The sequence below is a fragment of the Xenopus tropicalis genome, chromosome 7 (assembly GCF_000004195.4).
Source record: "Xenopus tropicalis strain Nigerian chromosome 7, UCB_Xtro_10.0, whole genome shotgun sequence".
Taxonomy (NCBI): domain Eukaryota; kingdom Metazoa; phylum Chordata; class Amphibia; order Anura; family Pipidae; genus Xenopus; species Xenopus tropicalis.
In genome coordinates this window covers 131,759,676-131,786,278 of record NC_030683.2, presented here as the reverse complement: position 1 = coordinate 131,786,278, position 26,603 = coordinate 131,759,676, and the positions used below count along the sequence as shown (strand labels likewise).

Sequence of the window (26,603 nt, the reverse complement as noted above, 5' to 3'; positions counted from 1 at the left end):
ATACCCATTCATCCCTCATTCTCACTGGGTTTATAGTTATGTGTAACTGTCACTGTGTCTGTCCCTTTCCCTTCCCTGCACTGCTGGTTCTGACTCCTGATACAACTCCCCAATACCCATTCATTCCTCATTCTCACTGGGTTTATAGTTATGTGTAACTGTCACTGTGTCTGTCCCTTTCCCTTCTCTGCACTGCTGGTTCTGACTCCTGATACAACTCCCCAATATCCATTCATTCCTCATTCTCACTGGGTTTATAGTTATGTGTAAATGAAACAATGTTGCAGAATTCTGTAGCCGACCTGGTTTCTGCTATGTTGTTTCAGAAGTCAGAACCAGCAGTGCAGAGAATCTGTATAAAGAGACAAGAGAAATGCTGGGACTCTCACCTCCCGCTGGGCAGACTCTCGGTGTTTGGACACCTCCCTGCTCTTCTCGTTCAGACCCTTTAGCTCCCTGTCGTGCAGCACCAGTGCCTCCTCCAACTGCCCCCGCAGGCCCTTCAGCTCGGAGTTGAGAGCCAGGATGGTGCCCTGGCAGAGGGACAATAAATATAAGTATAACCCCCAGGGAGACATCTATAAGGACACCCAGTTGGCAGCACACAGTGGAAGTGCCCCAGCTGCCCTACTGTAAGGATATCATTGTACCCCGAAGGGCATTAACCCCTTCAGACCTGGGGCACAGTACTTACCCGGTCCTGCTCCTGGCGGATCTGGCTGTCGCGCTTGTGCCGTTCCAGTTCCAGGCTGAGGCCAGACAGGCCGTGCTGGGCCTGGGTCAGTCTCTCGCTCAGAGACGCCTTCTCGGACTCCTTGACAGACAGCGCCTGGGGCAGAATGGGGTGAGAGGGTGAGTGGCACAGACTGGCCCATTCGCCCACAGTGTTACTGAACCACAACTCCCAGCATCCTTTGTATATTAGTCCCCAGTATATGACCATACAATATTAGGATTTATGCTGTAACATCCAATGGCAGACAGTAATGTGGGTGTGTGGCCCCCCCCAGGGCCCCGGTGCATTCTACCTGCTGCTTCTCAAATTCTGCCTGTAGGAGGCTCTCATCTCTCTCCTGCTGCAGCGCCGCAATCTCCTCGCTCATCTCTTCCCGCTCCATCTCGTGCCGCGCCACTAGCTCCTCCCTCTCCTGCGTCAGCCGATGCACCAGCTCCTCCTTCTCTGATTCCAGCTCCAGGCGCAACTCATTCTGCGCAAACAAAGTATTGTCATTTCTCTGACCATTCTCATGGTCACAAGAGCTTGAAATCTACGGAGGGTCAGGTGGCACAAGGTATGGCTGCAGGTTCAGAGAATCAGAGCTCTGTACCTGGGTAAGTACTGGGGGGAGATTGGATTCACTTACCCAGGGGGAGGTTCCTGCCTGACCATGGGAAAGAGAGCAGCCCAGGAGCAGGAAGTACAGAGAATCAGAGCTCTGTACCTGGGTAAGTACTGGGGGGAGATTGGATTCACTTACCCAGGGGGAGGTTCCTGCCTGACCATGGGAAAGAGAGCAGCCCAGGAGCAGGAAGTACAGAGAATCAGAGCTCTGTACCTGGGTAAGTACTGGGGGGAGATTGGATTCACTTACCCGGGGGGGGGGTTCCTGTCTGACCATGGGAAAGAGAGCAGCCCAGGAGCAGGAAGTACAGAGAATCAGAGCTCTGTACCTGGGTAAGTATTGGGGGGAGATTGGATTCACTTACCCAGGGGGGGAGGTTCCTGTCTGACCATGGGAAAGAGAGCAGCCCAGGAGCAGGAAGTACAGAGAATCAGAGCTCTGTACCTGGGTAAGTACTGGGGGGAGATTGGATTCACTTACCCAGGGGAGGTTCCTGCCTGACCATGGGAAAGAGAGCAGCCCAGGAGCAGGAAGTACAGAGAATCAGAGCTCTGTACCTGGGTAAGTACTGGGGGGAGATTGGATTCACTTACCCAGGGGGAGGTTCCTGCCTGACCATGGGAAAGAGAGCAGCCCAGGAGCAGGAAGTACAGAGAATCAGAGCTCTGTACCTGGGTAAGTACTGGGGGGAGATTGGATTCACTTACCCAGGGGAAGGTTCCTGCCTGACCATGGGAAAGAGAGCAGCCCAGGAGCAGGAAGTACAGAGAATCAGAGCTCTGTACCTGGGTAAGTACTGGGGGGAGATTGGATTCACTTACCCAGGGGGAGGTTCCTGCCTGACCATGGGAAAGAGAGCAGCCCAGGAGCAGGAAGTACAGAGAATCAGAGCTCTGTACCTGGGTAAGTACTGGGGGGAGATTGGATTCACTTACCCAGGGGGAGGTTCCTGCCTGACCATGGGAAAGAGAGCAGCCCAGGAGCAGGAAGTACAGAGAATCAGAGCTCTGTACCAGGGTAAGTACTGGGGGGGGTGCTGGAAGGGGTAACTTACCCGGGCGGGGGGGGGGTTACTAGTAGTAGGTTGAATGACAAGCAGAGCCATAATACAGTGAATATAAGAAAGAGGGGAATGTAGGAACCTTCTCCTGGCTGAGCCGCTCCACATCCTCCCCGTGGGCTCGCTGCTCGTTCCTGAGAGTGACTTGGGCTTCCTGCTCCATCTGGTTCAGCTGCTGACTCAGCGCCTCTTTATCCCGCTCTAATTTACTGATCTCGGCCTCCATCTGGCGCCTCACAGAGCCGATCTCCCCTGCACCGATACACAATAAATCCGATGAGATCCCAACAACCCCTCTCATTGCTGCCGGATCATTACAGTCTATCTGAGCCCCCTATAGCAGCTGGGTTAGGGGGGGCATTTGCACACAGAACACATAGGGGTACCAAGGCGCACACAGCCCCCCCAGGCTATGTGTAGAAATCAACAGCCCCTTCGGCATGACCCACTCAGCCACTAGGTGGCGCCATCTCTCACTGGGGAACAATGTCACTGGGCTCTGCTGGATAATGGGGTAACTGGAACTTACTGGGCCCATTAAACTTTCATAATAAATATACTGAACTGTTATCAGTGAGTGCCACACTGGGCCCCCCTGTACCTCCTGGGCCCCCCGCAGTCACAGGCTCTGCTTCCTCTAGTTACACCATGGCTGCTGGGAAACCTACACACGGGCCCCATTCCCTGCCTGCGCTTGTGGTTCCCTCCTCCTTCCCCAGACCCAGTTCTGAACTATGACCCAGTCTGGCTCACATCATCCCCACAATGACACCAGTCTAGAACTGTTGGGCTACAGTGGTACCAGTAAGTCCGGGGCTGGTCCAGAGGGTATAGGGTAGGTACGGGGTAAGTCCAAATTAGGTATGGGGTAAGTCCAGGGTAGGTACGGGGTAAGTCCAGGATAGGTATGGGGTAAGTCCAAGGTTGATATGGAGTAAGTCCTAGGTAGGTACGGGGTAAGTCCTAGGTATGTAAGGGGTAAGTCCTAGGTAGGTAAGGGGTAAGTCCAGGGTAGGTACGGGGTAAGTCCAAGGTAGGTATGGGGTAAGTACTGGGTAGGTACGGGGTAAGTCCAGGGTAGGTACGGGGTAAGTCCAAGGTAGGTATGGGGTAAGTACTGGGTAGGTACGGGGTAAGTCCAGGGTAGGTACAAGGTAAGTCCAGGGTAGGTACGGGGTAAGTCCAAGGTAGGTATGGGGTAAGTCCAGGGTAGGTATGGGGTAAGTACTGGGTAGGTACGGGGTAAGTCCAGGGTAGGTACGGGGTAATTTCAGGGTAGGTATGGGGTAAGTACTGGGTAGGTACTGAGTAATTTCAGGGTAGGTACTGAGTAATTTCAGGGTAGGTACTGGGTAATTTCAGGGTAGGTACTGGGTAATTTCAGGGTAGGTACTGAGTAATTTCAGGGTAGGTACTGAGTAATTTCAGGGTAGGTACTGGGTAATTTCAGGGTAGGTACTGAGTAATTTCAGGGTAGGTACTGGGTAATTTCAGGGTAGGTACTGGGTAATTTCAGGGTAGGTACTGAGTAATTTCAGGGTAGGTACTGAGTAATTTCAGGGTAGGTACTGAGTAATTTCAGGGTAGGTACTGAGTAATTTCAGGGTAGGTACTGAGTAATTTCAGGGTAGGTACTGAGTAATTTCAGGGTAGGTACTGGGTAATTTCAGGGTAGGTACTGGGTAATTTCAGGGTAGGTACTGGGTAATTTCAGGGTAGGTACTGAGTAATTTCAGGGTAGGTACTGAGTAATTTCAGGGTAGGTACTGGGTAATTTCAGGGTAGGTACTGAGTAATTTCAGGGTAGGTACTGAGTAATTTCAGGGTAGGTACTGAGTAATTTCAGGGTAGGTACTGAGTAATTTCAGGGTAGGTACTGAGTAATTTCAGGGTAGGTACTGAGTAATTTCAGGGTAGGTACTGAGTAATTTCAGGGTAGGTACTGAGTAATTTCAGGGTAGGTACTGAGTAATTTCAGGGTAGGTACTGGGTAATTTCAGGGTAGGTACTGAGTAATTTCAGGGTAGGTACTGAGTAATTTCAGGGTAGGTACTGAGTAATTTCAGGGTAGGTACTGAGTAATTTCAGGGTAGGTACTGAGTAATTTCAGGGTAGGTACTGAGTAATTTCAGGGTAGGTACTGAGTAATTTCAGGGTAGGTACTGAGTAATTTCAGGGTAGGTACTGAGTAATTTCAGGGTAGGTACTGAGTAATTTCAGGGTAGGTACTGAGTAATTTCAGGGTAGGTACTGAGTAATTTCAGGGTAGGTACTGGGTAATTTCAGGGTAGGTACTGGGTAATTTCAGGGTAGGTACTGAGTAATTTCAGGGTAGGTACTGAGGTAATTTCAGGGTAGGTACTGGTAATTTCAGGGTAGGTACTGGGTAATTTCAGGGTAGGTACTGAGTAATTTCAGGGTAGGTACTGAGTAATTTCAGGGTAGGTACTGGCTAATTTCAGGGTAGGTACTGGCTAATTTCAGGGTAGGTTACTGGTAATTTCAGGGTAGGTACTGAGAATTCAGGGTAGGTACTGGGTAATTTCAGGTAGGTACTGAGTAATTTCAGGGTAGGTACTGGGTAATTAAGGGTAGGTACTGAGTAATTTCAAGGGTAGGTACTGAGTAATTTCAGGGTAGGTACTGAGTAATTTCAGGGTAGGTACTGAGTAATTTCCAGGGTAGGTACTGAGTAATTTCAGGGTAGGTACTGGCTAATTTCAGGGTAGGTACTGAGCTAATTTCAGGGTAGGTACTGAGTAATTTCAGGGAGGTACTGGCTAATTTCAGGGTAGGTACTGGTAATTTCAGGGTAGGTACTGGCTAATTTCAGGGTAGGGTACTGAGTAATTTCAGGGTAGGTACTGGGTAATTTCAGGGTAGGTACTGAGTAATTTCAGAGGTAGGTACTGAGTAATTTCAGGGTAGGTACTGAGTTTCAGGGTAAGTTAATTCAGGGTAGGTACTGAGTAATTTCAGGGTAGGTACTGAGTAATTTCAGGGTAGGTACTGAGTAATTTCAGGGTAGGTACTGAGTAATTTCAGGGTAGGTACTGAGTAATTTCAGGGTAGGTACTGGCTAATTTCAGGGTAGGTACTGGGTAATTTCAGGGTAGGTACTGAGTAATTTCAGGGTAGGTACTGAGTAATTTCAGGGTAGGTACTGAGTAATTTCAGGGTAGGTACTGGGTAATTAAAGGGTAGGTACTGGGTAATTTCAGGGTAGGTACTGGGTAATTTCAGGGTAGGTACTGGGTAATTTCAGGGTAGGTACTGAGTAATTTCAGGGTTAGGTAACTGAGTAATTTCAGGGGTAGGTACTGGGTAATTAAAGGGTAGGTACTGGGTAATTTCAGGGTAGGTACTGGGTAATTTCAGGGTAGGTACTGGGTAATTTCAGGGTAGGTACTGAGTAATTTCAGGGTAGGTACTGAGTAATTTCAGGGTAGGTACTGAGTAATTTCAGGGTAGGTACTGGGTAATTAAAGGGTAGGTACTGGGTAATTTCAGGGTAGGTACTGGGTAATTTCAGGGTAGGTACTGGGTAATTTCAGGGTAGGTACTGAGTAATTTCAGGGTAGGTACTGGGTAATTTCAGGGTAGGTACTGAGTAATTTCAGGGTAGGTACTGAGTAATTTCAGGGTAGGTACTGAGTAATTTCAGGGTAGGTACTGGGTAATTTCAGGGTAGGTACTGGGTAATTTCAGGGTAGGTACTGGGTAATTTCAGGGTAGGTACTGGGTAATTTCAGGGTAGGTACTGAGTAATTTCAGGGTAGGTACTGGGTAATTTCAGGGTAGGTACTGGGTAATTTCAGGGTAGGTACTGGGTAATTTCAGGGTAGGTACTGGGTAATTTCAGGGTAGGTACTGGGTAATTTCAGGGTAGGTACTGAGTAATTTCAGGGTAGGTACTGGGTAATTTCAGGGTAGGTACTGGGTAATTTCAGGGTAGGTACTGAGTAATTTCAGGGTAGGTACTGGGTAATTTCAGGGTAGGTACTGGGTAATTTCAGGGTAGGTACTGGGTAATTTCAGGGTAGGTACTGAGTAATTTCAGGGTAGTTACTGAGTAATTTCAGGGTAGGTACTGGGTAATTAAAGGGTAGGTACTGAGTAATTTCAGGGTAGGTATAGGGATTGGCCAGAGGAGCAGGTAGATTACCCCCAGGCCCATAACAAGAGAAACTCCCCGTACCTTGCAGAGACTCCTTGTTCAGCCGCAGGTTCTGACTCTCGACTTCCAGTTGCTCCTTGCGGGAGGTCACATGGATCAGCTGCTGCTGCGCCTCAAACAGGGCCGTCTCCAGCGCTTCCTTCTCTGTCCTACGGGTACAGGGGGTAAGTTGCACCCATCTCTAATGCCCACACCTGTGCCCCCTCTGGGAACCTTCAGAGATCCACCTGCAACTCCCAGCACCTCCCAACCCTGCTGCTCCCACTCCCTGATCCTCCCTAGGAAGCTTCTAATAGTAACTGGGAGGAACCTCTATTTACCCTCCGTGCTGCTTAGTAACCAGCCCAAGCGTCCGACTGTTGCCACCCAGGCCTGGCACCGCAAACAGATTTACCGTTTCATTAACTCCTACAATCCATCCCACTTCCCCCAGCATCCAGCTCTCTAGTAACTACAACTCCCATCATGCTCAGCCAATGAATAACAAGACTGAATGTGCTTGAAACTGGATTGGGGTTATTGGATTCACTTATCCAGGGGGAGGTTCCTGCCTGACCATGGGAAAGAGAGCAGCCCAGGAGCAGGAAGTACAGAGAATCAGAGCTCTGTACCTGGGTAAGTACTGGGGGGAGATTGGATTCACTTACCCAGGGGAGGTTCCTGCCTGACCATGGGAAAGAGAGCAGCCCAGGAGCAGGAAGTACAGAGAATCAGAGCTCTGTACCTGGGTAAGTACTGGGGGAGATTGGATTCACTTACCCAGGGGGGGGGTTCCTGCCTGACCATGGGAAAGAGAGCAGCCCAGGAGCAGGAAGTACAGAGAATCAGAGCTCTGTACCTGGGTAAGTACTGGGGGGAGATTGGATTTGCTTACCCGGGGGGGGGGTCCCAGTGAGGCCAATGCAAATGTGCCAGCCCTCATCCCAAGTGGATTTACCCTTTACCAGTGAAGTCCAGCGACCAGACCCCCCCAGACTGGCACTGCATGGTTCAGCCCAATGGGCACCTACCTGAGCACAGCTATTTCCTCGGCCAGGGCCCGGCTCTCCCTCTCGGAGGCAGTGAGCTGCACCACCAGACTGCCCTTGTCTTTCATCAGCTCCTCTTTCTCCCGGGACGCGCGGAGCAGACACTCGCTCTGCAGTTCCACATCCCGGCGGCTCTGCACTAGATCCTCGCTCAGCATGTTCCGTTGCCGGGAGACCTGCGGGGGGGGCAAAGGGTGAGATGTTTCTCTGATGCCCCCACACTACTGCCCCCTGAGCTGTGCCAGGCCCTAACTGGGAGCAGTAACTCCCTGGCATTGTACTACCGACCTACATCTCTTTTCGATAGTAAGCTCTTCAGATCAGCCCCCCCCCACGTCCTCTAGACTCTGTGGGACCTGGGCTTGTGATATCCTAATGGCTGGGGGGCCCCTCCCTATCTACCATGGCAGCTGTGTCTGCACTACCAACATACAGTACCCTGTGTTCTGGGGGCACCATAGAGATGCCATGCTGATACCCACGATCCCTGCCTTACCTGCCCCAGCTGCTCCTGTAGTTGCCCCCTCTCCTTGCGCAGAGCTTGCACCTCCTGCAGCAGCTTCTCGCGGTTCTGCTCCATGGCCTGCAGGGAGTTGTCGAGCCCAAAGCGCTCCGTGTCCAGCTCCAGTTTCTCCTGCTCCAATCGGACCAGCTCATCCCGGATGGAGGCCTTCTCCTGCTCCACCTCATGCTTCTGCCCCTGCAGGTGGGCCCGCTCCTCCTCCAGCTGAAACAATCCCACCGCAGTGCATTTCATTGGCTGCTGCCAGTTTGGGGGAAGCACCTCCCACCTCTGCTGGCTCCACCCACTGGGTACTGTATAATGCTAAGGTGCCCACAGGTAAGAATATACCAAATCCTCCAGCAGGTTTGGGGGGGTGTGGTTCTGTGTAGGTGGCCAATCACACCCAATCCATATTTGTATTGCATCACACCCCCCCGGTGATGTCACTGTGCTAACCCTGCCCATTTGTGATGTCATTAGAGGAAGGAAGGGGAGTTGGGGAGCAGTGGTGCCCACAGTGCTTAGGGGCAGGGCTATGGGCGAGGGGCACATTGTGCAGGGGGCGAGGGGCACAAACGGTACCTGGGCAATGATGCGGCTCAGCTCGGTCTTGTCCTGCGCCAGACTCTCATTCAGGGCGCTCATTTTAGACAGTGCGTCTCGCAGCGACGCTTCTTCCGTCCTCTGTCTGTTCAGCGTCAGCTCCAGTTCTGCCAGCCGGGTCTCCGCCTGCCATAGAAACACAGCTGAACCCAAGGGCATCATGGGAAGGACGTGCTCATTGGTTATTGGGGATATGGGGCATAGAGTGGTGTAACTAGTCTGCACCGGGCCACCCCCCCCGCAAAACACTCTTTGGAGTGGCCCAGTGCACAGCAGTCCCCGCCCCCCATTCCCTGGCACCTCCCCCCGAGACTGCCTGCCTCCTCTATAGCTTTGCCACTGGCACTGATTTAGTTATTCTATGTGACACAAATGTAAGTGGGTGGGGCCTGTAGGACAGCAGGGCGGCGCTCACCTTGGACAGAGCCTGGGAGACATCGACTCTCTCGGCCTCAGAGACCTCCCTCTCCAGGGAGCACTTGTGCAGCGACTCCTTCACCACCACCAGCTCCTTCCTGAGGGCCGACAGCTTCACCTCCAGCTGCTCCTGCGCCTTGTGCCTGCCCAGGGAAAGGGGTCAGAATGAAACACTAGGCCCCGCCCCCAGCACCGAGGAGCCCCCCCCCCCAATCCCCTGTGAGACATGCCCCAACCCCTGTACCCCAGGATTTACCCCCTGTCCACATTCTGCAAGGCTCTCTCTCGGTCTCGGCAGACATCTTCCTTCTCCTCCTGCAGGAGGTCTCTCTGGCGCTGGAGGTCACTGTTGGCCAATTGGAGCTTCTCATTTTCTTGGCGCTGCCCATTCAGCTCTTCCTGCAGGTTCTGCAAACTCTTCTCTAGCGCCCCCTTCTCTCTGCAACACCAATTGCCCCTCAGTCAGCCCAGAAAGCTTAGCCCAGAAACCTCTCTTGTTATTTGCCCTAATGACACTGGGTTTCTCCTCATGCTCTTCTACACTTGGGGCAAATAACCCTAGAACTGCCCTCTTCTGGGGCAAATACCCCTACATCTGACCTCCTGTGGGGCAAATACCCCTAAATCAAGATGTCCTGTGGGGCAAATATCCCTACATCTGACCTCTTCTGGGGCATATACCCCTACATCTGACCTCCTGTGGGGCAAATATCCTTACATCTGACCACCTGTGGGGCAAATACCCCTACATCTGGCCTCCTGCAGGACAAATATCCCTACATCTGACCTCCTGTGGGGCAAATACCCCTAAATCAAGATGTCCTGTGGGGCAAATATCCCTACATCTGACCTCTTCTGGGGCATATACCCCTACATCTGACCTCCTGTGGGGCAAATATCCCTACATCTGACCTCCTGCGGGGCAAATACCCCTACATCTGGCCTCCTGCAGGCAAATATCCCTACATCTGACCTCCTGTGGGGCAAATATCCCTAGATCTGACCTCTTCTGGGGCACATACCCCTACATCTGACCTACTGTGGGGCAAATATCCCTACATCTGACCTCCAGTGGGGCAAATACCCCTACATCTGACTTCTTCTGGGGCAAATACCCCTACATCTGACTTCTTCTGGGGCAAATACCGCTACATCTGACTTCTTCTGGGGCACATACCCCTACATCTGACTTCTTCTGGGGCACATACCGCTACATTTGACCTTCTCTGGGGCAATATTCCTATATCTGCCCGCCTCTGGGGGCAAATATCCCAACATGTGGCCCAGTGACAGTTGCACACAGAACATAGGGACACGTTGCGCTAACATAGCCAGTAATTACCCGTTGAGTTGCTCTATGTGATTGCGCAGTCGGGTGACATCACGCTCTGCATCCTCCTTGGCTCCGCCCATAACATCTCGCTCCTGCTGGAGCTGCTGGATCTTCTGCTCGAGGGCCCTGCGCTCATTCTCATTATCGCTCAGCTGCTTCCGTAGGGAACCGACTGTCTCCTGCCCGGCGTCCAGCCGTCCTCTCAGCTCCTGTAGTGCAAACCCACAGAATCAGCACCATGGCATCATGGGAAAAGGCTCAAGTGCCACGCAAACTGCCCTCCGCACCACATAGAGGGGGTATTTATAGAACAGCTGCACAGAGGGTCATAAATTAGCAGGGAACATGGCTGAAGTAAAGTAGTAGGAGACAAGATGGAGACAGTAGGGCAAGATGGAGACAGTAGGGCAAGATGGAGACAGTAGGGCAAGATAGGGACAGTAGGGCAAGATGGAGACAGTAGGGCAAGATGGGGACAGTAGGGCAAGATGGAGACAGTAGGGCAAGATGGAGACAGTAGGGCAAGATGGGGACAGTAGGGCGAGATGGGGACAGTAGGACGAGATGGAGACAGTAGGGCAAGATGGAGACAGTAGGACAAGATGGAGACAGTAGGACAAGATGGGGACAGTAGGGCAAGATGGAGACAGTAGGGCAAGATGGAGACAGTAGGGCAAGATGGAGACAGTAGGGCAAGATGGAGACAGTAGGGCGAGATGGAGACAGTAGGGCAAGATGGAGACAGTAGGGCAAGATGGAGACAGTAGGGCAAGATGGGGACAGTAGGGCAAGATGGAGACAGTAGGACAAGATGGAGACAGTAGGGCAAGATGGAGACAGTAGGGCAAGATGGAGACAGTAGGGCAAGATGGGGACAGTAGGGCAAGATGGAGACAGTAGGGCAAGATGGGGACAGTAGGGCAAGATGGAGACAGTAGGGCAAGATGGAGACAGTAGGGCAAGATGGGGACAGTAGGGCGAGATGGGGACAGTAGGACGAGATGGAGACAGTAGGGCAAGATGGAGACAGTAGGACAAGATGGAGACAGTAGGACAAGATGGGGACAGTAGGGCAAGATGGAGACAGTAGGGAAAGATGGAGACAGTAGGGCAAGATGGAGACAGTAGGGCAAGATGGGGACAGTAGGGCAAGATGGAGACAGTAGGGCAAGATGGAGACAGTAGGGCAAGATGGGGACAGTAGGACAAGATGGAGACAGTAGGGCAAGATGGAGACAGTAGGACAAGATGGAGACAGTAGGGCAAGATGGAGACAGTAGGGCAAGATGGAGACCTGGCACATACCTGCCATTAGTCAGACAGAGAGCCCTACCTGCAGTTGCAGCTGTCTCCTTTGCAATGCCGAGTGCACGGCGGACACGGCGGATTCTCGGAAGGCGGGGGACAAGCTGCGCCTGGGGGAGCTGCTGCGGTGGGGTGAGGAGCGGCGGAGGGGGGAGGAAGTGCGCAGGCTGCTGGAGAGCCCCCCCCGTAGGCTGAACCCTAGCCCCTCACTCTCTGTAGGGTCGGAGGTGCGGTCGCTGCCGGAGAGCTGGAGGCCACTGTCACTGTCACTCAGCACGGCCTGAGGAGGGAACAAGGAGGAGCCATGAGCTTTTCTCTGGGGCCAATCCCGATGCCCACAGTAATGATAGCTCCTCCCACACTGGGGCAACTGTGAAACTCACCTGAGTGAGCTCTCGGAGTGCCTCCTGCAGCACCTCCTTCTCACACTTCAGCGCATCCACCTCCTCGCCCAATAGGGCGGCCTGTTCCTCCGAGCGGCTCTGCTCCTGAAAGCACCAGAGAGCTCCATGGTAATCTCTGTCTGTCTCTTTGTCTCTCTCTCTAACGCTCTCAGCTTCACTCAAACTCACTCCCGGACCCTCACTCTCTAACTGCCCCTTTGCCCCTTTGCCTCCCATGTTACCTGCTCCTGCAGTCTCTGCCTCTCGCTCTCTCTGCTCTCATCCTGCAGTCTCTCCGCAGTCTTATTGAGCTCAGTGACCCTGTGAGACAGAACCGGGGGTATCACTGGAACCGCTAGAGGCACAGACGTGGGTAGGGGAAGAATCATTGTGGGGGCACAGTTGGTACCTACTTGGCATTTAGCTCCGCCTTCTCTGCATCATACGCTGCCTGCAACTGAATCATCTGGCGCACTTTGTCCTTCAGCTGCTCCTCCAGCTGCGCCAGTTGCAGCGCTTGTCTCTCCGCCTGAACCACCCCGGTACTCTCGGCCATGCGCTGGGAGCCACTCACATTCAGGCAGGAAGCGTGTAGGGACCGGCAGGACTGAGACAGCTCCTTATGCAGCTGGGAGAGGTCACTGGGATAGAGGGAATGAGAGTCAGTTACAGGTATAGAGCCCTGATACACTGTCTGACCATGGGAAAGAGAGCAGCCCAGGAGCAGGAAGTACAGAGAATCAGAGCTCTGTACCTGGGTAAGTACTGGGGGGAGATTGGATTCACTTACCCAGGGGGGGGGGGTTCCTGCCTGACCATGGGAAAGAGAGCAGCCCAGGAGCAGGAAGTACAGAGAATCAGAGCTCTGTACCTGGGTAAGTACTGGGGGGAGATTGGATTCACTTACCCAGGGGGAGGTTCCTGTCTGACCATGGGAAAGAGAGCAGCCCAGGAGCAGGAAGTACAGAGAATCAGAGCTCTGTACCTGGGTAAGTACTGGGGGGAGATTGGATTCACTTACCCAGGGGGAGGTTCCTGCCTGACCATGGGAAAGAGAGCAGCCCAGGAGCAGGAAGTACAGAGAATCAGAGCTCTGTACCTGGGTAAGTACTGGGGGGAGATTGGATTCACTTACCCAGGGGGAGGTTCCTGCCTGACCATGGGAAAGAGAGCAGCCCAGGAGCAGGAAGTACAGAGAATCAGAGCTCTGTACCTGGGTAAGTACTGGGGGGAGATTGGATTCACTTACCCAGGGGGAGGTTCCTGTCTGACCATGGGAAAGAGAGCAGCCCAGGAGCAGGAAGTACAGAGAATCAGAGCTCTGTACCTGGGTAAGTACTGGGGGGACATTGGATTCACTTACCCAGGGGGGTGTTCCTGTCTGACCATGGGAAAGAGAGCAGCCCAGGAGCAGGTAGTACAGAGAATCAGAGCTCTGTACCTGGGTAAGTACTGGGGGAGATTGGATTCACTTACCCAGGGGGAGGTTCCTGTCTGACCATGGGAAAGAGAGCAGCCCAGGAGCAGGAAGTACAGAGAATCAGAGCTCTGTACCTGGGTAAGTACTGGGGGGAGATTGGATTCACTTACCCAGGGGGAGGTTCCTGTCTGACCATGGGAAAGAGAGCAGCCCAGGAGCAGGAAGTACAGAGAATCAGAGCTCTGTACCTGGGTAAGTACTGGGGGGAGATCGGATTCACTTACCCAGGGGGAGGTTCCTGTCTGACCATGGGAAAGAGAGCAGCCCAGGAGCAGGAAGTACAGAGAATCAGAGCTCTGTACCTGGGTAAGTACTGGGGGGAGATTGGATTCACTTACCCAGGGGGGGGTTCCTGTCTGACCATGGGAAAGAGAGCAGCCCAGGAGCAGGAAGTACAGAGAATCAGAGCTCTGTACCTGGGTAAGTACTGGGGGGAGATTGGATTCACTTACCCAGGGGGGGGTTCCTGTCTGACCATGGGAAAGAGAGCAGCCCAGGAGCAGGAAGTACAGAGAATCAGAGCTCTGTACCTGGGTAAGTACTGGGGGGAGATTGGATTCACTTACCCAGGGGGAGGTTCCTGTCTGACCATGGGAAAGAGAGCAGCCCAGGAGCAGGAAGTACAGAGAATCAGAGCTCTGTACCTGGGTAAGTACTGGGGGGAGATTGGATTCACTTACCCAGGGGGAGGTTCCTGTCTGACCATGGGAAAGAGAGCAGCCCAGGAGCAGGAAGTACAGAGAATAAGAGCTCAGTACCTGGGTAAGTACTGGGGAGAGATTGGATTCACTTACCCAGGGGGAGGTTCCTGCCTGACCATGGGAAAGAGAGCAGCCCAGGAGAAGAAGTACAGAGAATCAGAGCTCTGTACCTGGGTAAGTACTGGGGGGAGATTGGATTCACTTTCCCGGGGGGAGGTTCCTGCCTGACCATGGGAAAGAGAGCAGCCTAGGAAGTACAGAGAATCAGAGTTCTGTACCTGGGTAAGTACTGGGGGGAGATTGGATTCACTTACCCAGGGGGAGGTTCCTGTCTGACCATGGGAAAGAGAGCAGCCCAGGAGCAGGAAGTACAGAGAATAAGAGCTCAGTACCTGGGTAAGTACTGGGGAGAGATTGGATTCACTTACCCAGGGGGAGGTTCCTGCCTGACCATGGGAAAGAGAGCAGCCCAGGAGCAGGAAGTACAGAGAATCAGAGCTCTGTACCTGGGTAAGTACTGGGGGGAGATTGGATTCACTTACCCAGGGGGAGGTTCCTGCCTGACCATGGGAAAGAGAGCAGCCCAGGAGCAGGAAGTACAGAGAATCAGAGCTCTGTACCTGGGTAAGTACTGGGGGGAGATTGGATTCACTTACCCAGGGGGAGGTTCCTGTCTGACCATGGGAAAGAGAGCAGCCCAGGAGCAGGAAGTACAGAGAATAAGAGCTCAGTACCTGGGTAAGTACTGGGGAGAGATTGGATTCACTTACCCAGGGGGAGGTTCCTGCCTGACCATGGGAAAGAGAGCAGCCCAGGAGAAGAAGTACAGAGAATCAGAGCTCTGTACCTGGGTAAGTACTGGGGGGAGATTGGATTCACTTACCCAGGGGGAGGTTCCTGCCTGACCATGGGAAAGAGAGCAGCCCAGGAGCAGGAAGTACAGAGAATCAGAGCTCAGTACCTGGGTAAGTACTGGGGAGAGATTGGATTCACTTACCCAGGGGGAGGTTCCTGCCTGACCATGGGAAAGAGAGCAGCCCAGGAGCAGGAAGTACAGAGAATCAGAGCTCTGTACCTGGGTAAGTACTGGGGGGAGATTGGATTCACTTACCCAGGGGGAGGTTCCTGCCTGACCATGGGAAAGAGAGCAGCCCAGGAGCAGGAAGTACAGAGAATCAGAGCTCAGTACCTGGGTAAGTACTGGGGGGAGATTGGATTCACTTACCCAAGGGGAGGTTCCTGCCTGACCATGGGAAAGAGAGCAGCCCAGGAGCAGGAAGTACAGAGAATCAGAGCTCTGTACCTGGGTAAGTACTGGGGGGAGATTGGATTCACTTACCCAGGGGGAGGTTCCTGCCTGACCATGGGAAAGAGAGCAGCCCAGGAGCAGGAAGTACAGAGAATCAGAGCTCTGTACCTGGGTAAGTACTGGGGGGACATTGGATTCACTTACCCAGGGGGGGTTCCTGCCTGACCATGGGAAAGAGAGCAGCCCAGGAGCAGGAAGTACAGAGAATCAGAGCTCTGTACCTGGGTAAGTACTGGGGGAGATTGGATTCACTTACCCAGGGGAGGTTCCTGCCTGACCATGGGAAAGAGAGCAGCCCAGGAGCAGGAAGTACAGAGAATCAGAGCTCTGTACCTGGGTAAGTACTGGGGGAGATTGGATTCACTTACCCAGGGGGAGGTTCCTGCCTGACCATGGGAAAGAGAGCAGCCCAGGAGCAGGAAGTACAGAGAATCAGAGCTCAGTACCTGGGTAAGTACTGGGGGGAGATTGGATTCACTTACCCAGGGGGGGGTTCCTGTCTGACCATGGGAAAGAGAGCAGCCCAGGAGCAGGAAGTACAGAGAATCAGAGCTCTGTACCTGGGTAAGTACTGGGGGGAGATTGGATTCACTTACCCAGGGGGAGGTTCCTGCCTGACCATGGGAAAGAGAGCAGCCCAGGAGCAGGAAGTACAGAGAATCAGAGCTCAGTACCTGGGTAAGTACTGGGGGGAGATTGGATTCACTTACCCAGGGGGGGGGTTCCTGTCTGACCATGGGAAAGAGAGCAGCCCAGGAGCAGGAAGTACAGAGAATCAGAGCTCTGTACCTGGGTAAGTATTGGGGGGAGATTGGATTCACTTACCCAGGGGGAGGTTCCTGCCTGACCATGGGAAAGAGAGCAGCCCAGGAGCAGGGAAGTACAGAGAATCAGAGCTCAGTACCTGGGTAAGTACTGGGGGGAGATTGGATTCACTTACCCAGGGGGGGGTTCCTGTCTGTCCATGGGAAAGAGAGCAGCCCAGGAGCAGGAAGTACAGAGAATCAGAGCTCTGTACCTGGGTAAGTACTGGGGGGAGATTGGATTCACTTACCCAGGGGGAGGTTCCTGCCTGACCATGGGAAAGAGAGCAGCCCAGGAGCAGGAAGTACAGAGAATCAGAGCTCAGTACCTGGGTAAGTACTGGGGGGAGATTGGATTCACTTACCCAGGGGGGGGTTCCTGTCTGACCATGGGAAAGAGAGCAGCCCAGGAGCAGGAAGTACAGAGAATCAGAGCTCTGTACCTGGGTAAGTATTGGGGGGAGATTGGATTCACTTACCCAGGGGGAGGTTCCTGCCTGACCATGGGAAAGAGAGCAGCCCAGGAGCAGGAAGTACTGGGAGTCAGAGCTCTGTACCTGGGTAAGTACTGGGGGGAGATTGGATTCACTTACCCAGGGGGAGGTTCCTGCCTGACCATGGGAAAGAGAGCAGCCCAGGAGCAGGAAGTACAGAGAATCAGAGCTCTGTACCTGGGTAAGTACTGGGGGGAGATTGGATTCACTTACCCAGGGGGAGGTTCCTGCCTGACCATGGGAAAGAGAGCAGCCCAGGAGCAGGAAGTACAGAGAATCAGAGCTCAGTACCTGGGTAAGTACTGGGGGAGGCTACTCACCGCTCTGTCATGCTTTTCATTTCGCTGAAGAGTCGCCGCAGACTGACCACTTGGCGCCAGAGTGAGAGCAGCCGACTGTGCTCGTTACTGAAGTAACTGTTAAAGGACTGTGGGGGAGCGGTAAGAAAATAAAGGGGAGAATGAAAAAAATAAGGGAATTAATGAAGAGATAAATGAGATAAGGGAGGAAGGAAGAAGAAAGGAAGGAAATAAAATGGAGTCCTGGCCAAGGGCCACACGTACCTCCTCCTCACGTCGCCACTCACTTTCTCGCTGCTCCAACTCTTCGCGGGCTTTCGTCCAATCGGCTGTCAGCTTGCGGAGGTCCTCGCTCAGGGCCTGATTGGCTGAGTTGGCCTGGTCGAGCTGCTCCCTTAGCATGGCATTAACCTGGGCCAGACTGGTACTTCTGCAATGGTACAAGGGAAATGGCGGCCAATGGGGCAATGTCATTACTAAGTGGGGGGGGCTACACGGGGGGGAGGGGTCCAATCACATGAGGATAAAGAAGACACAGAGAGTCCCTCTCACTCACCTCTGCTGTTCCTCCTCCAATCGGATAAGCGCATCCTCCAGATCGTTATTGGCCGCCTCCTCCTGCCGCAACCGGGTATCTGTCAGCTCCAGGCGACTCTGTAGCGACACCCGCAGGACATTTACTGGTTCTGCCCCGCAGAGCTCAACCTTAGGCTCCCCTACCCCTTATAACAACACTAACCCTAATACTAACCCTACCGCTAATAATAACTCTGCCCCTAATATTCCTACCCCTAATAATAACCCTACCCCTAATAACTACCCTACCCCTAATACTAACCCTACCGCTAATAATAACCCTGCCCCTAATATTCCTACCCCTAATAATAACCCTACCCCTAATAACTACCCTACCCCTAATAATAACCCTGCCCCTAATAATAACCCTACCCCTAATATTCCTACCCCTAATAATAACCCTACCCCTAATATTCCTACCCCTAATAATAACCCTACCCCTAATAACTACCCTACCCCTAATAATAACCCTACCCCTAATAACTACCCTACCCCTAATAATAACCCTGCCCCTAATAATAACCCTACCCCTAATATTCCTACCCCTAATAATAACCCTACCCCTAATATTCCTACCCCTAATAATAACCCTGCCCCTGATAATAACCCTGCCCCTAATAACTACCCTACCCCTAATATTCCTACCCCTAATAACTACCCTACCCATAATAATAACCCTGTCCTTAATATTCCTACCCCTAATAATAACCCTACCCCTAATATTCCTACCCCTAATAACTACCCTACCCCTAATAATAACCCTGCCCCTAATATTCCTACCCCTAATAATAACCCTACCCCTAATATTCCTACCCCTAATAACTACCCTACCCCTAATAATAACCCTGTCCTTAATATTCCTACCCCTAATAACTACCCTACCCCTAATAATAACCCTGTCCCTAATAATAACCCTGCCCCTAATATTCCTACCCCTAATAATAACCCTGCCCCTAATAACTACCCTACCCCTAATAATAACCCTGCCCCTAATAATAACCCTGCCCCTAATATTCCTACCCCTAATAATAACCCTACCCCTAATATTCCTACCCCTAATAACTACCCTACCCCTAATAATAACCCTGTCCCTAATAATAACCCTGCCCCTAATATTCCTACCCCTAATAATAACCCTACCCCTAATATTCCTACCCCTAATAACCACCCTACCCCTAATAATAACCCTGCCCCTAATAATAACCCTGCCCCTAATATTCCTACCCCTAATAATAACCCTACCCCTAATATTCCTACCCCTAATAACTACCCTACCCCTAATAATAACCCTGCCCCTAATAATAACCCTGCCCCTAATATTCCTACCCCTAATAATAACCCTACCCCTAATAACTACCCTACCCCTAATAATAACCCTGCCCCTAATAATAACCCTGCCCCTAATATTCCTACCCCTAATAATAACCCTACCCCTACTATTCCTACCCCTAATAACTACCCTACCCCTAATAATAACCCTGTCCCTAATATTCCTACCCCTAATAACTACCCTACCCCTAATAATAACCCTGCCCCTAATATTCCTACCCCTAATAATAACCCTGCCCCTAATATTCCTACCCCTAATAATAACCCTACCCCTAATATTCCAACCCCTAATAACTACCCTACCCCTAATAATAACCCTGTCCCTAATATTCCTACCCCTAATAACTACCCTACCCCTAATAATAACCCTGCCCCTAATATTCCTACCCCTAATAATAACCCTATCCCTAATATTCCTACCCCTAATAACTACCCTACCCCTAATAATAACCCTGCCCCTAATATTCCTACCCCTAATAATAACCCTGTCCCTAATATTCCTACCCCTAATAATAACCCTGCCCCTAATATTCCTACCCCTAATAATAACCCTACCCCTAATATTCCAACCCCTAATAACTACCCTACCCCTAATAATAACCCTGTCCCTAATATTCCTACCCCTAATAACTACCCTACCCCTAATAATAACCCTGCCCCTAATATTCCTACCCCTAATAATAACCCTATCCCTAATATTCCTACCCCTAATAACTACCCTACCCCTAATAATAACCCTGCCCCTAATAATAAACCCTACCCCTAATAACTACCCTACCCCTAATAATAACCCTGCCCCTAATATTCCTACCCCTAATAATAACCCTACCCCTAATAATAACCCTGCCCCTAATAATAAACCCTACCCCTAATAACTACCCTACCCCTAATAATAACCCTGCCCCTAATATTCCTACCCCTAATAATAACCCTACCCCTAATAATAACCCTGTCCCTAATAATAACCCTGCCCCTAATATTTCTACCCCTAATAACTACCCTACCCCTAATAATAACCCTGTCCCTAATAATAACCCTACTCCTAATAACTACCCTACCCCTAATAATAACCCTGTCCCTAATAATAACCCTGCCCCTAATATTCCTACCCCTAATAACTACCCTACCCCTAATAACTACCCTACCCCTAATAATAACCCTGCCCCTAATAATAACCCTACCCCTAATATTCCTACCCCTAATAACTACCCTACCCCTAATAATAACCCTACCCCTAATAATAACCCTACCCCTAATAACCACTCTACCCCTAATAATATCCATACCCCTAATAATATCCATACCCCTAATATACCTACCCCTAATAACCACCCTACCCCTAATAATATCCATACCCCTAATATACCTACCCCTAATAATAACCCTGCCCCCAATAATAACCCTACCCCTAATACTAACCCTACCCCTAATACTAACCCTACCCCCAATAATAACCTTGCCCCTTTATAATAACCCTGCCCCTAATAACCACACTAACCCTAATAACCACCCTACCCCTAATAACCACCCTATCCCTAATAACCACCCTGCCCCTAATAACCACCCTACCCCTAATAACCACCCTACCCCTAATAATAACCCTGCCCCTAATAACCACCCTACCCCTAATAACCACCCTGCCCCTAATAACCACCCTACCCCCTAATATAACCCTGCCCCTAATACCCCCTACCCTACCCCCTACCCATAACCACCCTACCCCTAATAACCCCCACCCTGACCCCTAATAACCACCCTACCCCTAATACCACCCTACCCCTAATAATAACCCTGCCCTACCCCTAATAACCACCCTACCCCTAATAACCACCCTACCCCTAATAATAACCCTGCCCCTAATAACCACCCTACCCCTAATAACCACCCTACCCCTAATAACCACCCTACCCCTAATAACCACCCTACCCCTAATAATAACCCTACCCCTAATAACCACCCTACCCCTAATAACCACCCTACCCCTAATAACCACCCTACCCCTAATAACCACCCTACCCCTAATAACCACCCTACCCCTAATAACCATCCTACCCCTAATAACCACCCTACCCCTAATAACAAGCCTAGCAAAGAGATTGGCTGAGCACATTTCCTTATCAATATTTCAAAAAGGACAGTAAATCTATAAATCTGCCCAAAATAATAAATAAGAGATTTTGCTCAGCTCATAGTTGGGGGCCTCACTGGCACTGGCACTGACATGTTGGGGGGGCCATTACATACCATTGGCTGGTTTCATTGGTCAGTGACCAAATAAACTCAATCCCAGTCTGAAGGCCACACTGCAAGTTAGCAGTAGATCACTAGTAGATCACTGTCAGACTGCCCCAGATTTAATTTGCGCCCCTTCCCTCCCTATATCTGCTCCATCTGCAGCTCTTACTGTCAGGCGCTCCTGTTCCAACTCTGTGGATCGTTCCAGAAGCTGTTGCTCCGCCTCCCCACACTTCTTCTTGTACTGCATCACCTGTAGCAGGAAGAGAACCAAAATGCTTTGGCTGAGCATGCTGGGAGATGTAGTTTACCTACAGCTGGGGTCTCACAGGTTTCTCACCTTTGCTTGTAATTTCTGCACTAGTTGCGCCTGTCGCTGCTGCCCTTCCTGATAGGCCTGGAGCTTGCGCTTGTATGCGGCTTGTTCCTCCTCCAGCCTCCGCCGGAGCTCCACGTTCTGCTGAGCCAGACTCCTCGTCTCCAGGGAGTCCTTCTCCCGCTCCCCGGCCTCCAGCCGCAGGGTCTGCTCCAGCTACACAAGGAAAGCAACAACTTCATAAGCAGCATTCCTGTCTGACCATGGGAAAGAGAGCAGCCCAGGAGCAGGAAGTACAGAGAATCAGAGCTCTGTACCTGGGTAAGTACTGGGGGGAGATTGGATTCACTTACCCAGGGGGAGGTTCCTGCCTGACCATGGGAAAGAGAGCAGCCCAGGAGCAGGAAGTACAGAGAATCAGAGCTCTGTACCTGGGTAAGTACTGGGGGGAGATTGGATTCACTTACCCAGGGGGAGGTTCCTGCCTGACCATGGGAAAGAGAGCAGCCCAGGAGCAGGAAGTACAGAGAATCAGAGCTCTGTACCTGGGTAAGTACTGGGGGGAGATTGGATTCACTTACCCAGGGGGAGGTTCCTGCCTGACCATGGGAAAGAGAGCAGCCCAGGAGCAGGAAGTACAGAGAATTAGAGCTCTGTACCTGGGTAAGTACTGGGGGGAGATTGGATTCGCTTACCCAGGGGGAGGTTCCTGCCTGACCATGGGAAAGAGAGCAGCCCAGGAGCAGGAAGTACAGAGAATCAGAGCTCTGTACCTGGGTAAGTACTGGGGGGAGATTGGATTCACTTACCCAGGGGGAGGTTCCTGTCTGACCATGGGAAAGAGAGCAGCCCAGGAGCAGGAAGTACAGAGAATTAGAGCTCTGTACCTGGGTAAGTACTGGGGGGAGATTGGATTCGCTTACCCAGGGGGAGGTTCCTGCCTTACCATGGGAAAGAGAGCAGCCCAGGAGCAGGAAGTACAGAGAATCAGAGCTCTGTACCTGGGTAAGTACTGGGGGGAGATTGGATTCACTTACCCAGGGGGGGTTCCTGTCTGACCATGGGAAAGAGAGCAGCCCAGGAGCAGGAAGTACAGAGAATCAGAGCTCTGTACCTGGGTAAGTACTGGGGGGAGATTGGATTAACTTACCCAGGGGGGGGTTCCTGTCTGACCATGGGAAAGAGAGCAGCCCAGGAGCAGGAAGTACAGAGAATCAGAGCTCTGTACCTGGGTAAGTACTGGGGGGAGATTGGATTCACTTACCCGGGGGGGGGTTCCTGCCTGACCATGGGAAAGAGAGCAGCCCAGGAGCAGGAAGTACAGAGAATCAGAGCTCTGTACCTGGGTAAGTACTGGGGGGAGATTGGATTCACTTACCCGGGGGGGTTCCTGTCTGACCATGGGAAAGAGAGCAGCCCAGGAGCAGGAAGTACAGAGAATCAGAGCTCTGTACCTGGGTAAGTACTGGGGGGAGATTGGATTCACTTACCCAGGGGGGGGTTCCTGCCTGACCATGGGAAAGAGAGCAGCCCAGGAGCAGGAAGTACAGAGAATCAGAGCTCTGTACCTGGGTAAGTACTGGGGGGAGATTGGATTTACTTACCCAGGGGGAGGTTCCTGTCTGACCATTGGAAAGAGAGCAGCCCAGGAGCAGGAAGTACAGAGAATCAGAGCTCTGTACCTGGGTAAGTACTGGGGGGAGATTGGATTTACTTACCCAGGGGGAGGTTCCTGTCTGACCATGGGAAAGAGAGCAGCCCAGGAGCAGGAAGTACAGAGAATCAGAGCTCTGTACCTGGGTAAGTACTGGGGGGAGATTGGATTCACTTACCCAGGGGGGGGTTCCTGCCTGACCATGGGAAAGAGAGCAGCCCAGGAGCAGGAAGTACAGAGAATCAGAGCTCTGTACCTGGGTAAGTACTGGGGGTAGCTGGGCCAATGGCAAATGGATCAGCGCATGAACATTTCAGCCCGTATGAGTGTAACACAAAGCTAAGATAATGGACCCAGTAGGACAGAGAAGTACACACCTCCCTCTCTTCTGTCCAGCCAACCGGCTCCAGGCGGCAGCTCTCTGGGCCCATCCAGTTCCAGCACAGGTTCTGGTCCAACTTACACAGCAAGAAATGTAGGTGACTGATAGGGAAGCACCAACACCAAGTACAACGCACTCTATACAAGCGCCAGCACCGTAACAGGGAAACCCAATGGGCTCGGCACCAACCCTGAGTACTGGGACCAGTTATCCAACGGCAGCTACACTGGTTGTACTGGGGCAGCAATGTCCCAACTCTACTGAACCCAAATGAGATTGTATTATATAACCCCCCAGCCATGAGAAGGGGGATCAATACCTGTACCCCCCGGTGCCACCCTATACCCACCCCAGCACCCAGCCAGGCCGGTACCCACATCTGCATTGGTGACGGGATCCTGTCCCCTGAGGAGCAGACTCGCCTCCAGCTGCAGCACATACACACGGAGAGAGAGCCAATGAGAAGAGACATTTGCATTGATCTGCATATTCCTACCCACAATTCCTTGCGGCTGACACAAGGATCACATTTAAGGGGATGGATGATATTGCTCAGCTTCTTATTCCCAATTACAGCCCAGAGGTCGGTTTAGGGGTCCCCTGCATCAGGCCAGCGGGGTATCTAGCTGGGGGTGCCTCTGGGCTTTACCTCACAGCTGTGCCCCCCTGTACAGGAATCCCACCCATACGGTATTGTCACATCCCCCTGTAATAAACATAGGGAACGACACTGGCCTGATTCTGCCCCAGGGAACATGGGTAACAGGGAGTTACAAGGGAAGCTGCAGTGCCCCCCGGGGCCCCCCCAAGGCACAGCAGAATGCCCCACCAGCAGCAGGGGGGCCACAGATAAAGCCACAAGCGGATTGGGAAGCTCTGTCGGATCCCTGTCACTCTCCCTGCCCCAGTCTGACCCCCCCGAGCCCTTGGCTACTTGCCCGATCCACTCTCCTCCTGACATAGAGCCCGGCCCCCTCCTCGGGCAGCGCCGGCTTCATTCTCTCGCCATCAGCACCTGCATAATCCCCCATCTGTGCTGGAGGCGGGAACAGGCCGCTACTCAGGCAGTGCTGGCACAGAAGGGGTTAAACTGTAACCCTCCTCCAATGTGCGGAGTGAGGCTGTGGGGGCCACGGAGCTGCCGCATCACATGGGATCATTAGCCTGTATGAGACTCGTTATCATTAATTAACTGTAGCAGCTCTGCCTAACGAGCCCCTGTAACACAACTGTGCCCTAAGAGCTTGCAATCTAGTGTTCCACTGATTACTGTTCATCTCTAATGCTCTTCCCCTAATTCCCCTACAGAACCAGCCACTGGGATCCAGTTAATTCAGTAATTATCTTCATTCACTAATTAGACCAAACGGCAACATTTATCATCTCCAAGGTAACCATCAATTCAAATGTATTTGCTGAATGGAGCAACAGGATACAGCCCCCCAGCCATATATAGAGTATATACAGTAACAGGCCCCTCCCCTCAGCCATATATACAGTAACAGGCCCCTCCCCTCAGCCATAGATACAGTATATACAGTAACAGGCCCCTCCCCTCAGCCATATATACAGTAACAGGCCCCTCCCCTCAGCCATAGATACAGTATATACAGTAACAGGCCCCTCCCCTCAGCCATATATACAGTAACAGGCCCCTCCCCTCAGCCATAGATACAGTATATACAGTAACAGGCCCCTCCCCTCAGCCATAGATACAGTATATACAGTAACAGGCCCCTCCCCTCAGCCATAGATACAGTAACAGGCCCCTCCCCTCAGCCATAGATACAGTATATACAGTAACAGGCCCCTCCCCTCAGCCATATATACAGTATATACAGTAACAGGCCCCTCCCATCAGCCATATATACAGTAACAGGCCCCTCCCCTCAGCCATAGATACAGTATATACAGTAACAGGCCCCTCCCCTCAGCCATAGATACAGTAACAGGCCCCTCCCCTCAGCCATAGATACAGTATATACAGTAACAGGCCCCTCCCCTCAGCCATATATACAGTATATACAGTAACAGGCCCCTCCATATAGCCATATATACAGTAACAGGCCCCTCCCCTCAGCCTTATATACAGTAACAGGCCCCACCCATCAGCCATATATACAGTATATACAGTAACAGGCCCCTCCCATCAGCCATATATACAGTATATACAGTAACAGGCCCCTCCCATTAGCCATATATACAGTATATACAGTAACAGGCCCCTCCCCATAGCCATATATACAGTATATACAGTAACAGGCCCCTCCCCTCAGCCATATATACAGTATATACAGTAACAGGCCCCTCCCCTCAGCCATATACAGTATATACAGTAACAGGCTCCTCCCATTAGCCATATATACAGTATATACAGTAACAGGCCCCTCCCCTCAGCCATATATACAGTATATACAGTAACAGGCTCCTCCAATCAGCCATATACAGTATATACAGTAACAGGCTCCTCCCATTAGCCATATACAGTATATACAGTAACAGGCTCCTCCCATCAGCCATATACAGTATATACAGTAACAGGCCCCTCCCCTCAGCCATATACAGTATATACAGTAACAGGCTCCTCCCATTAGCCATATACAGTATATACAGTAACAGGCCCCTCCCCTCAGCCATATATACAGTATATACAGTAACAGGCTCCTCCAATCAGCCATATACAGTATATACAGTAACAGGCTCCTCCCATTAGCCATATACAGTATATACAGTAACAGGCTCCTCCCATCAGCCATATACAGTATATACAGTAACAGGCCCCTCCCCTCAGCCATATACAGTATATACAGTAACAGGCTCCTCCCATTAGCCATATACAGTATATACAGTAACAGGCCCCTCCCCTCAGCC

At 51.7% G+C, this 26,603-nt stretch overlaps 1 protein-coding gene across 1 annotated transcript in view; it reads right to left on the bottom strand.

Moving 5' to 3' along the window:
- Window positions 1-24,763, bottom strand: part of crocc (ciliary rootlet coiled-coil, rootletin) — a 41,138-nt gene extending 16,375 nt beyond the window's left edge. The window contains exons 1-23 of the mRNA XM_031906589.1: window positions 24,671-24,763; window positions 24,110-24,250; window positions 23,728-23,808; window positions 21,721-21,912; window positions 21,550-21,633; window positions 17,797-17,894; window positions 17,505-17,670; window positions 17,262-17,368; window positions 12,568-12,795; window positions 12,397-12,475; window positions 12,155-12,259; window positions 11,800-12,051; window positions 10,476-10,675; window positions 9,390-9,572; window positions 9,132-9,276; window positions 8,696-8,842; window positions 8,105-8,335; window positions 7,591-7,784; window positions 6,602-6,729; window positions 2,486-2,655; window positions 1,029-1,208; window positions 695-829; window positions 390-533 (exon numbers count right to left, since the gene is read on the bottom strand). Of these exons, the coding sequence (XP_031762449.1) occupies window positions 390-533; window positions 695-829; window positions 1,029-1,208; window positions 2,486-2,655; window positions 6,602-6,729; window positions 7,591-7,784; window positions 8,105-8,335; window positions 8,696-8,842; window positions 9,132-9,276; window positions 9,390-9,572; window positions 10,476-10,675; window positions 11,800-12,051; window positions 12,155-12,259; window positions 12,397-12,475; window positions 12,568-12,795; window positions 17,262-17,368; window positions 17,505-17,670; window positions 17,797-17,894; window positions 21,550-21,633; window positions 21,721-21,912; window positions 23,728-23,808; window positions 24,110-24,250; window positions 24,671-24,763 (3,483 nt within the window). The remainder of the gene's footprint in view (window positions 1-389; window positions 534-694; window positions 830-1,028; window positions 1,209-2,485; window positions 2,656-6,601; window positions 6,730-7,590; window positions 7,785-8,104; window positions 8,336-8,695; window positions 8,843-9,131; window positions 9,277-9,389; window positions 9,573-10,475; window positions 10,676-11,799; window positions 12,052-12,154; window positions 12,260-12,396; window positions 12,476-12,567; window positions 12,796-17,261; window positions 17,369-17,504; window positions 17,671-17,796; window positions 17,895-21,549; window positions 21,634-21,720; window positions 21,913-23,727; window positions 23,809-24,109; window positions 24,251-24,670) is intronic.
- Between the last annotated feature and the right edge of the window lie 1,840 nt (window positions 24,764-26,603).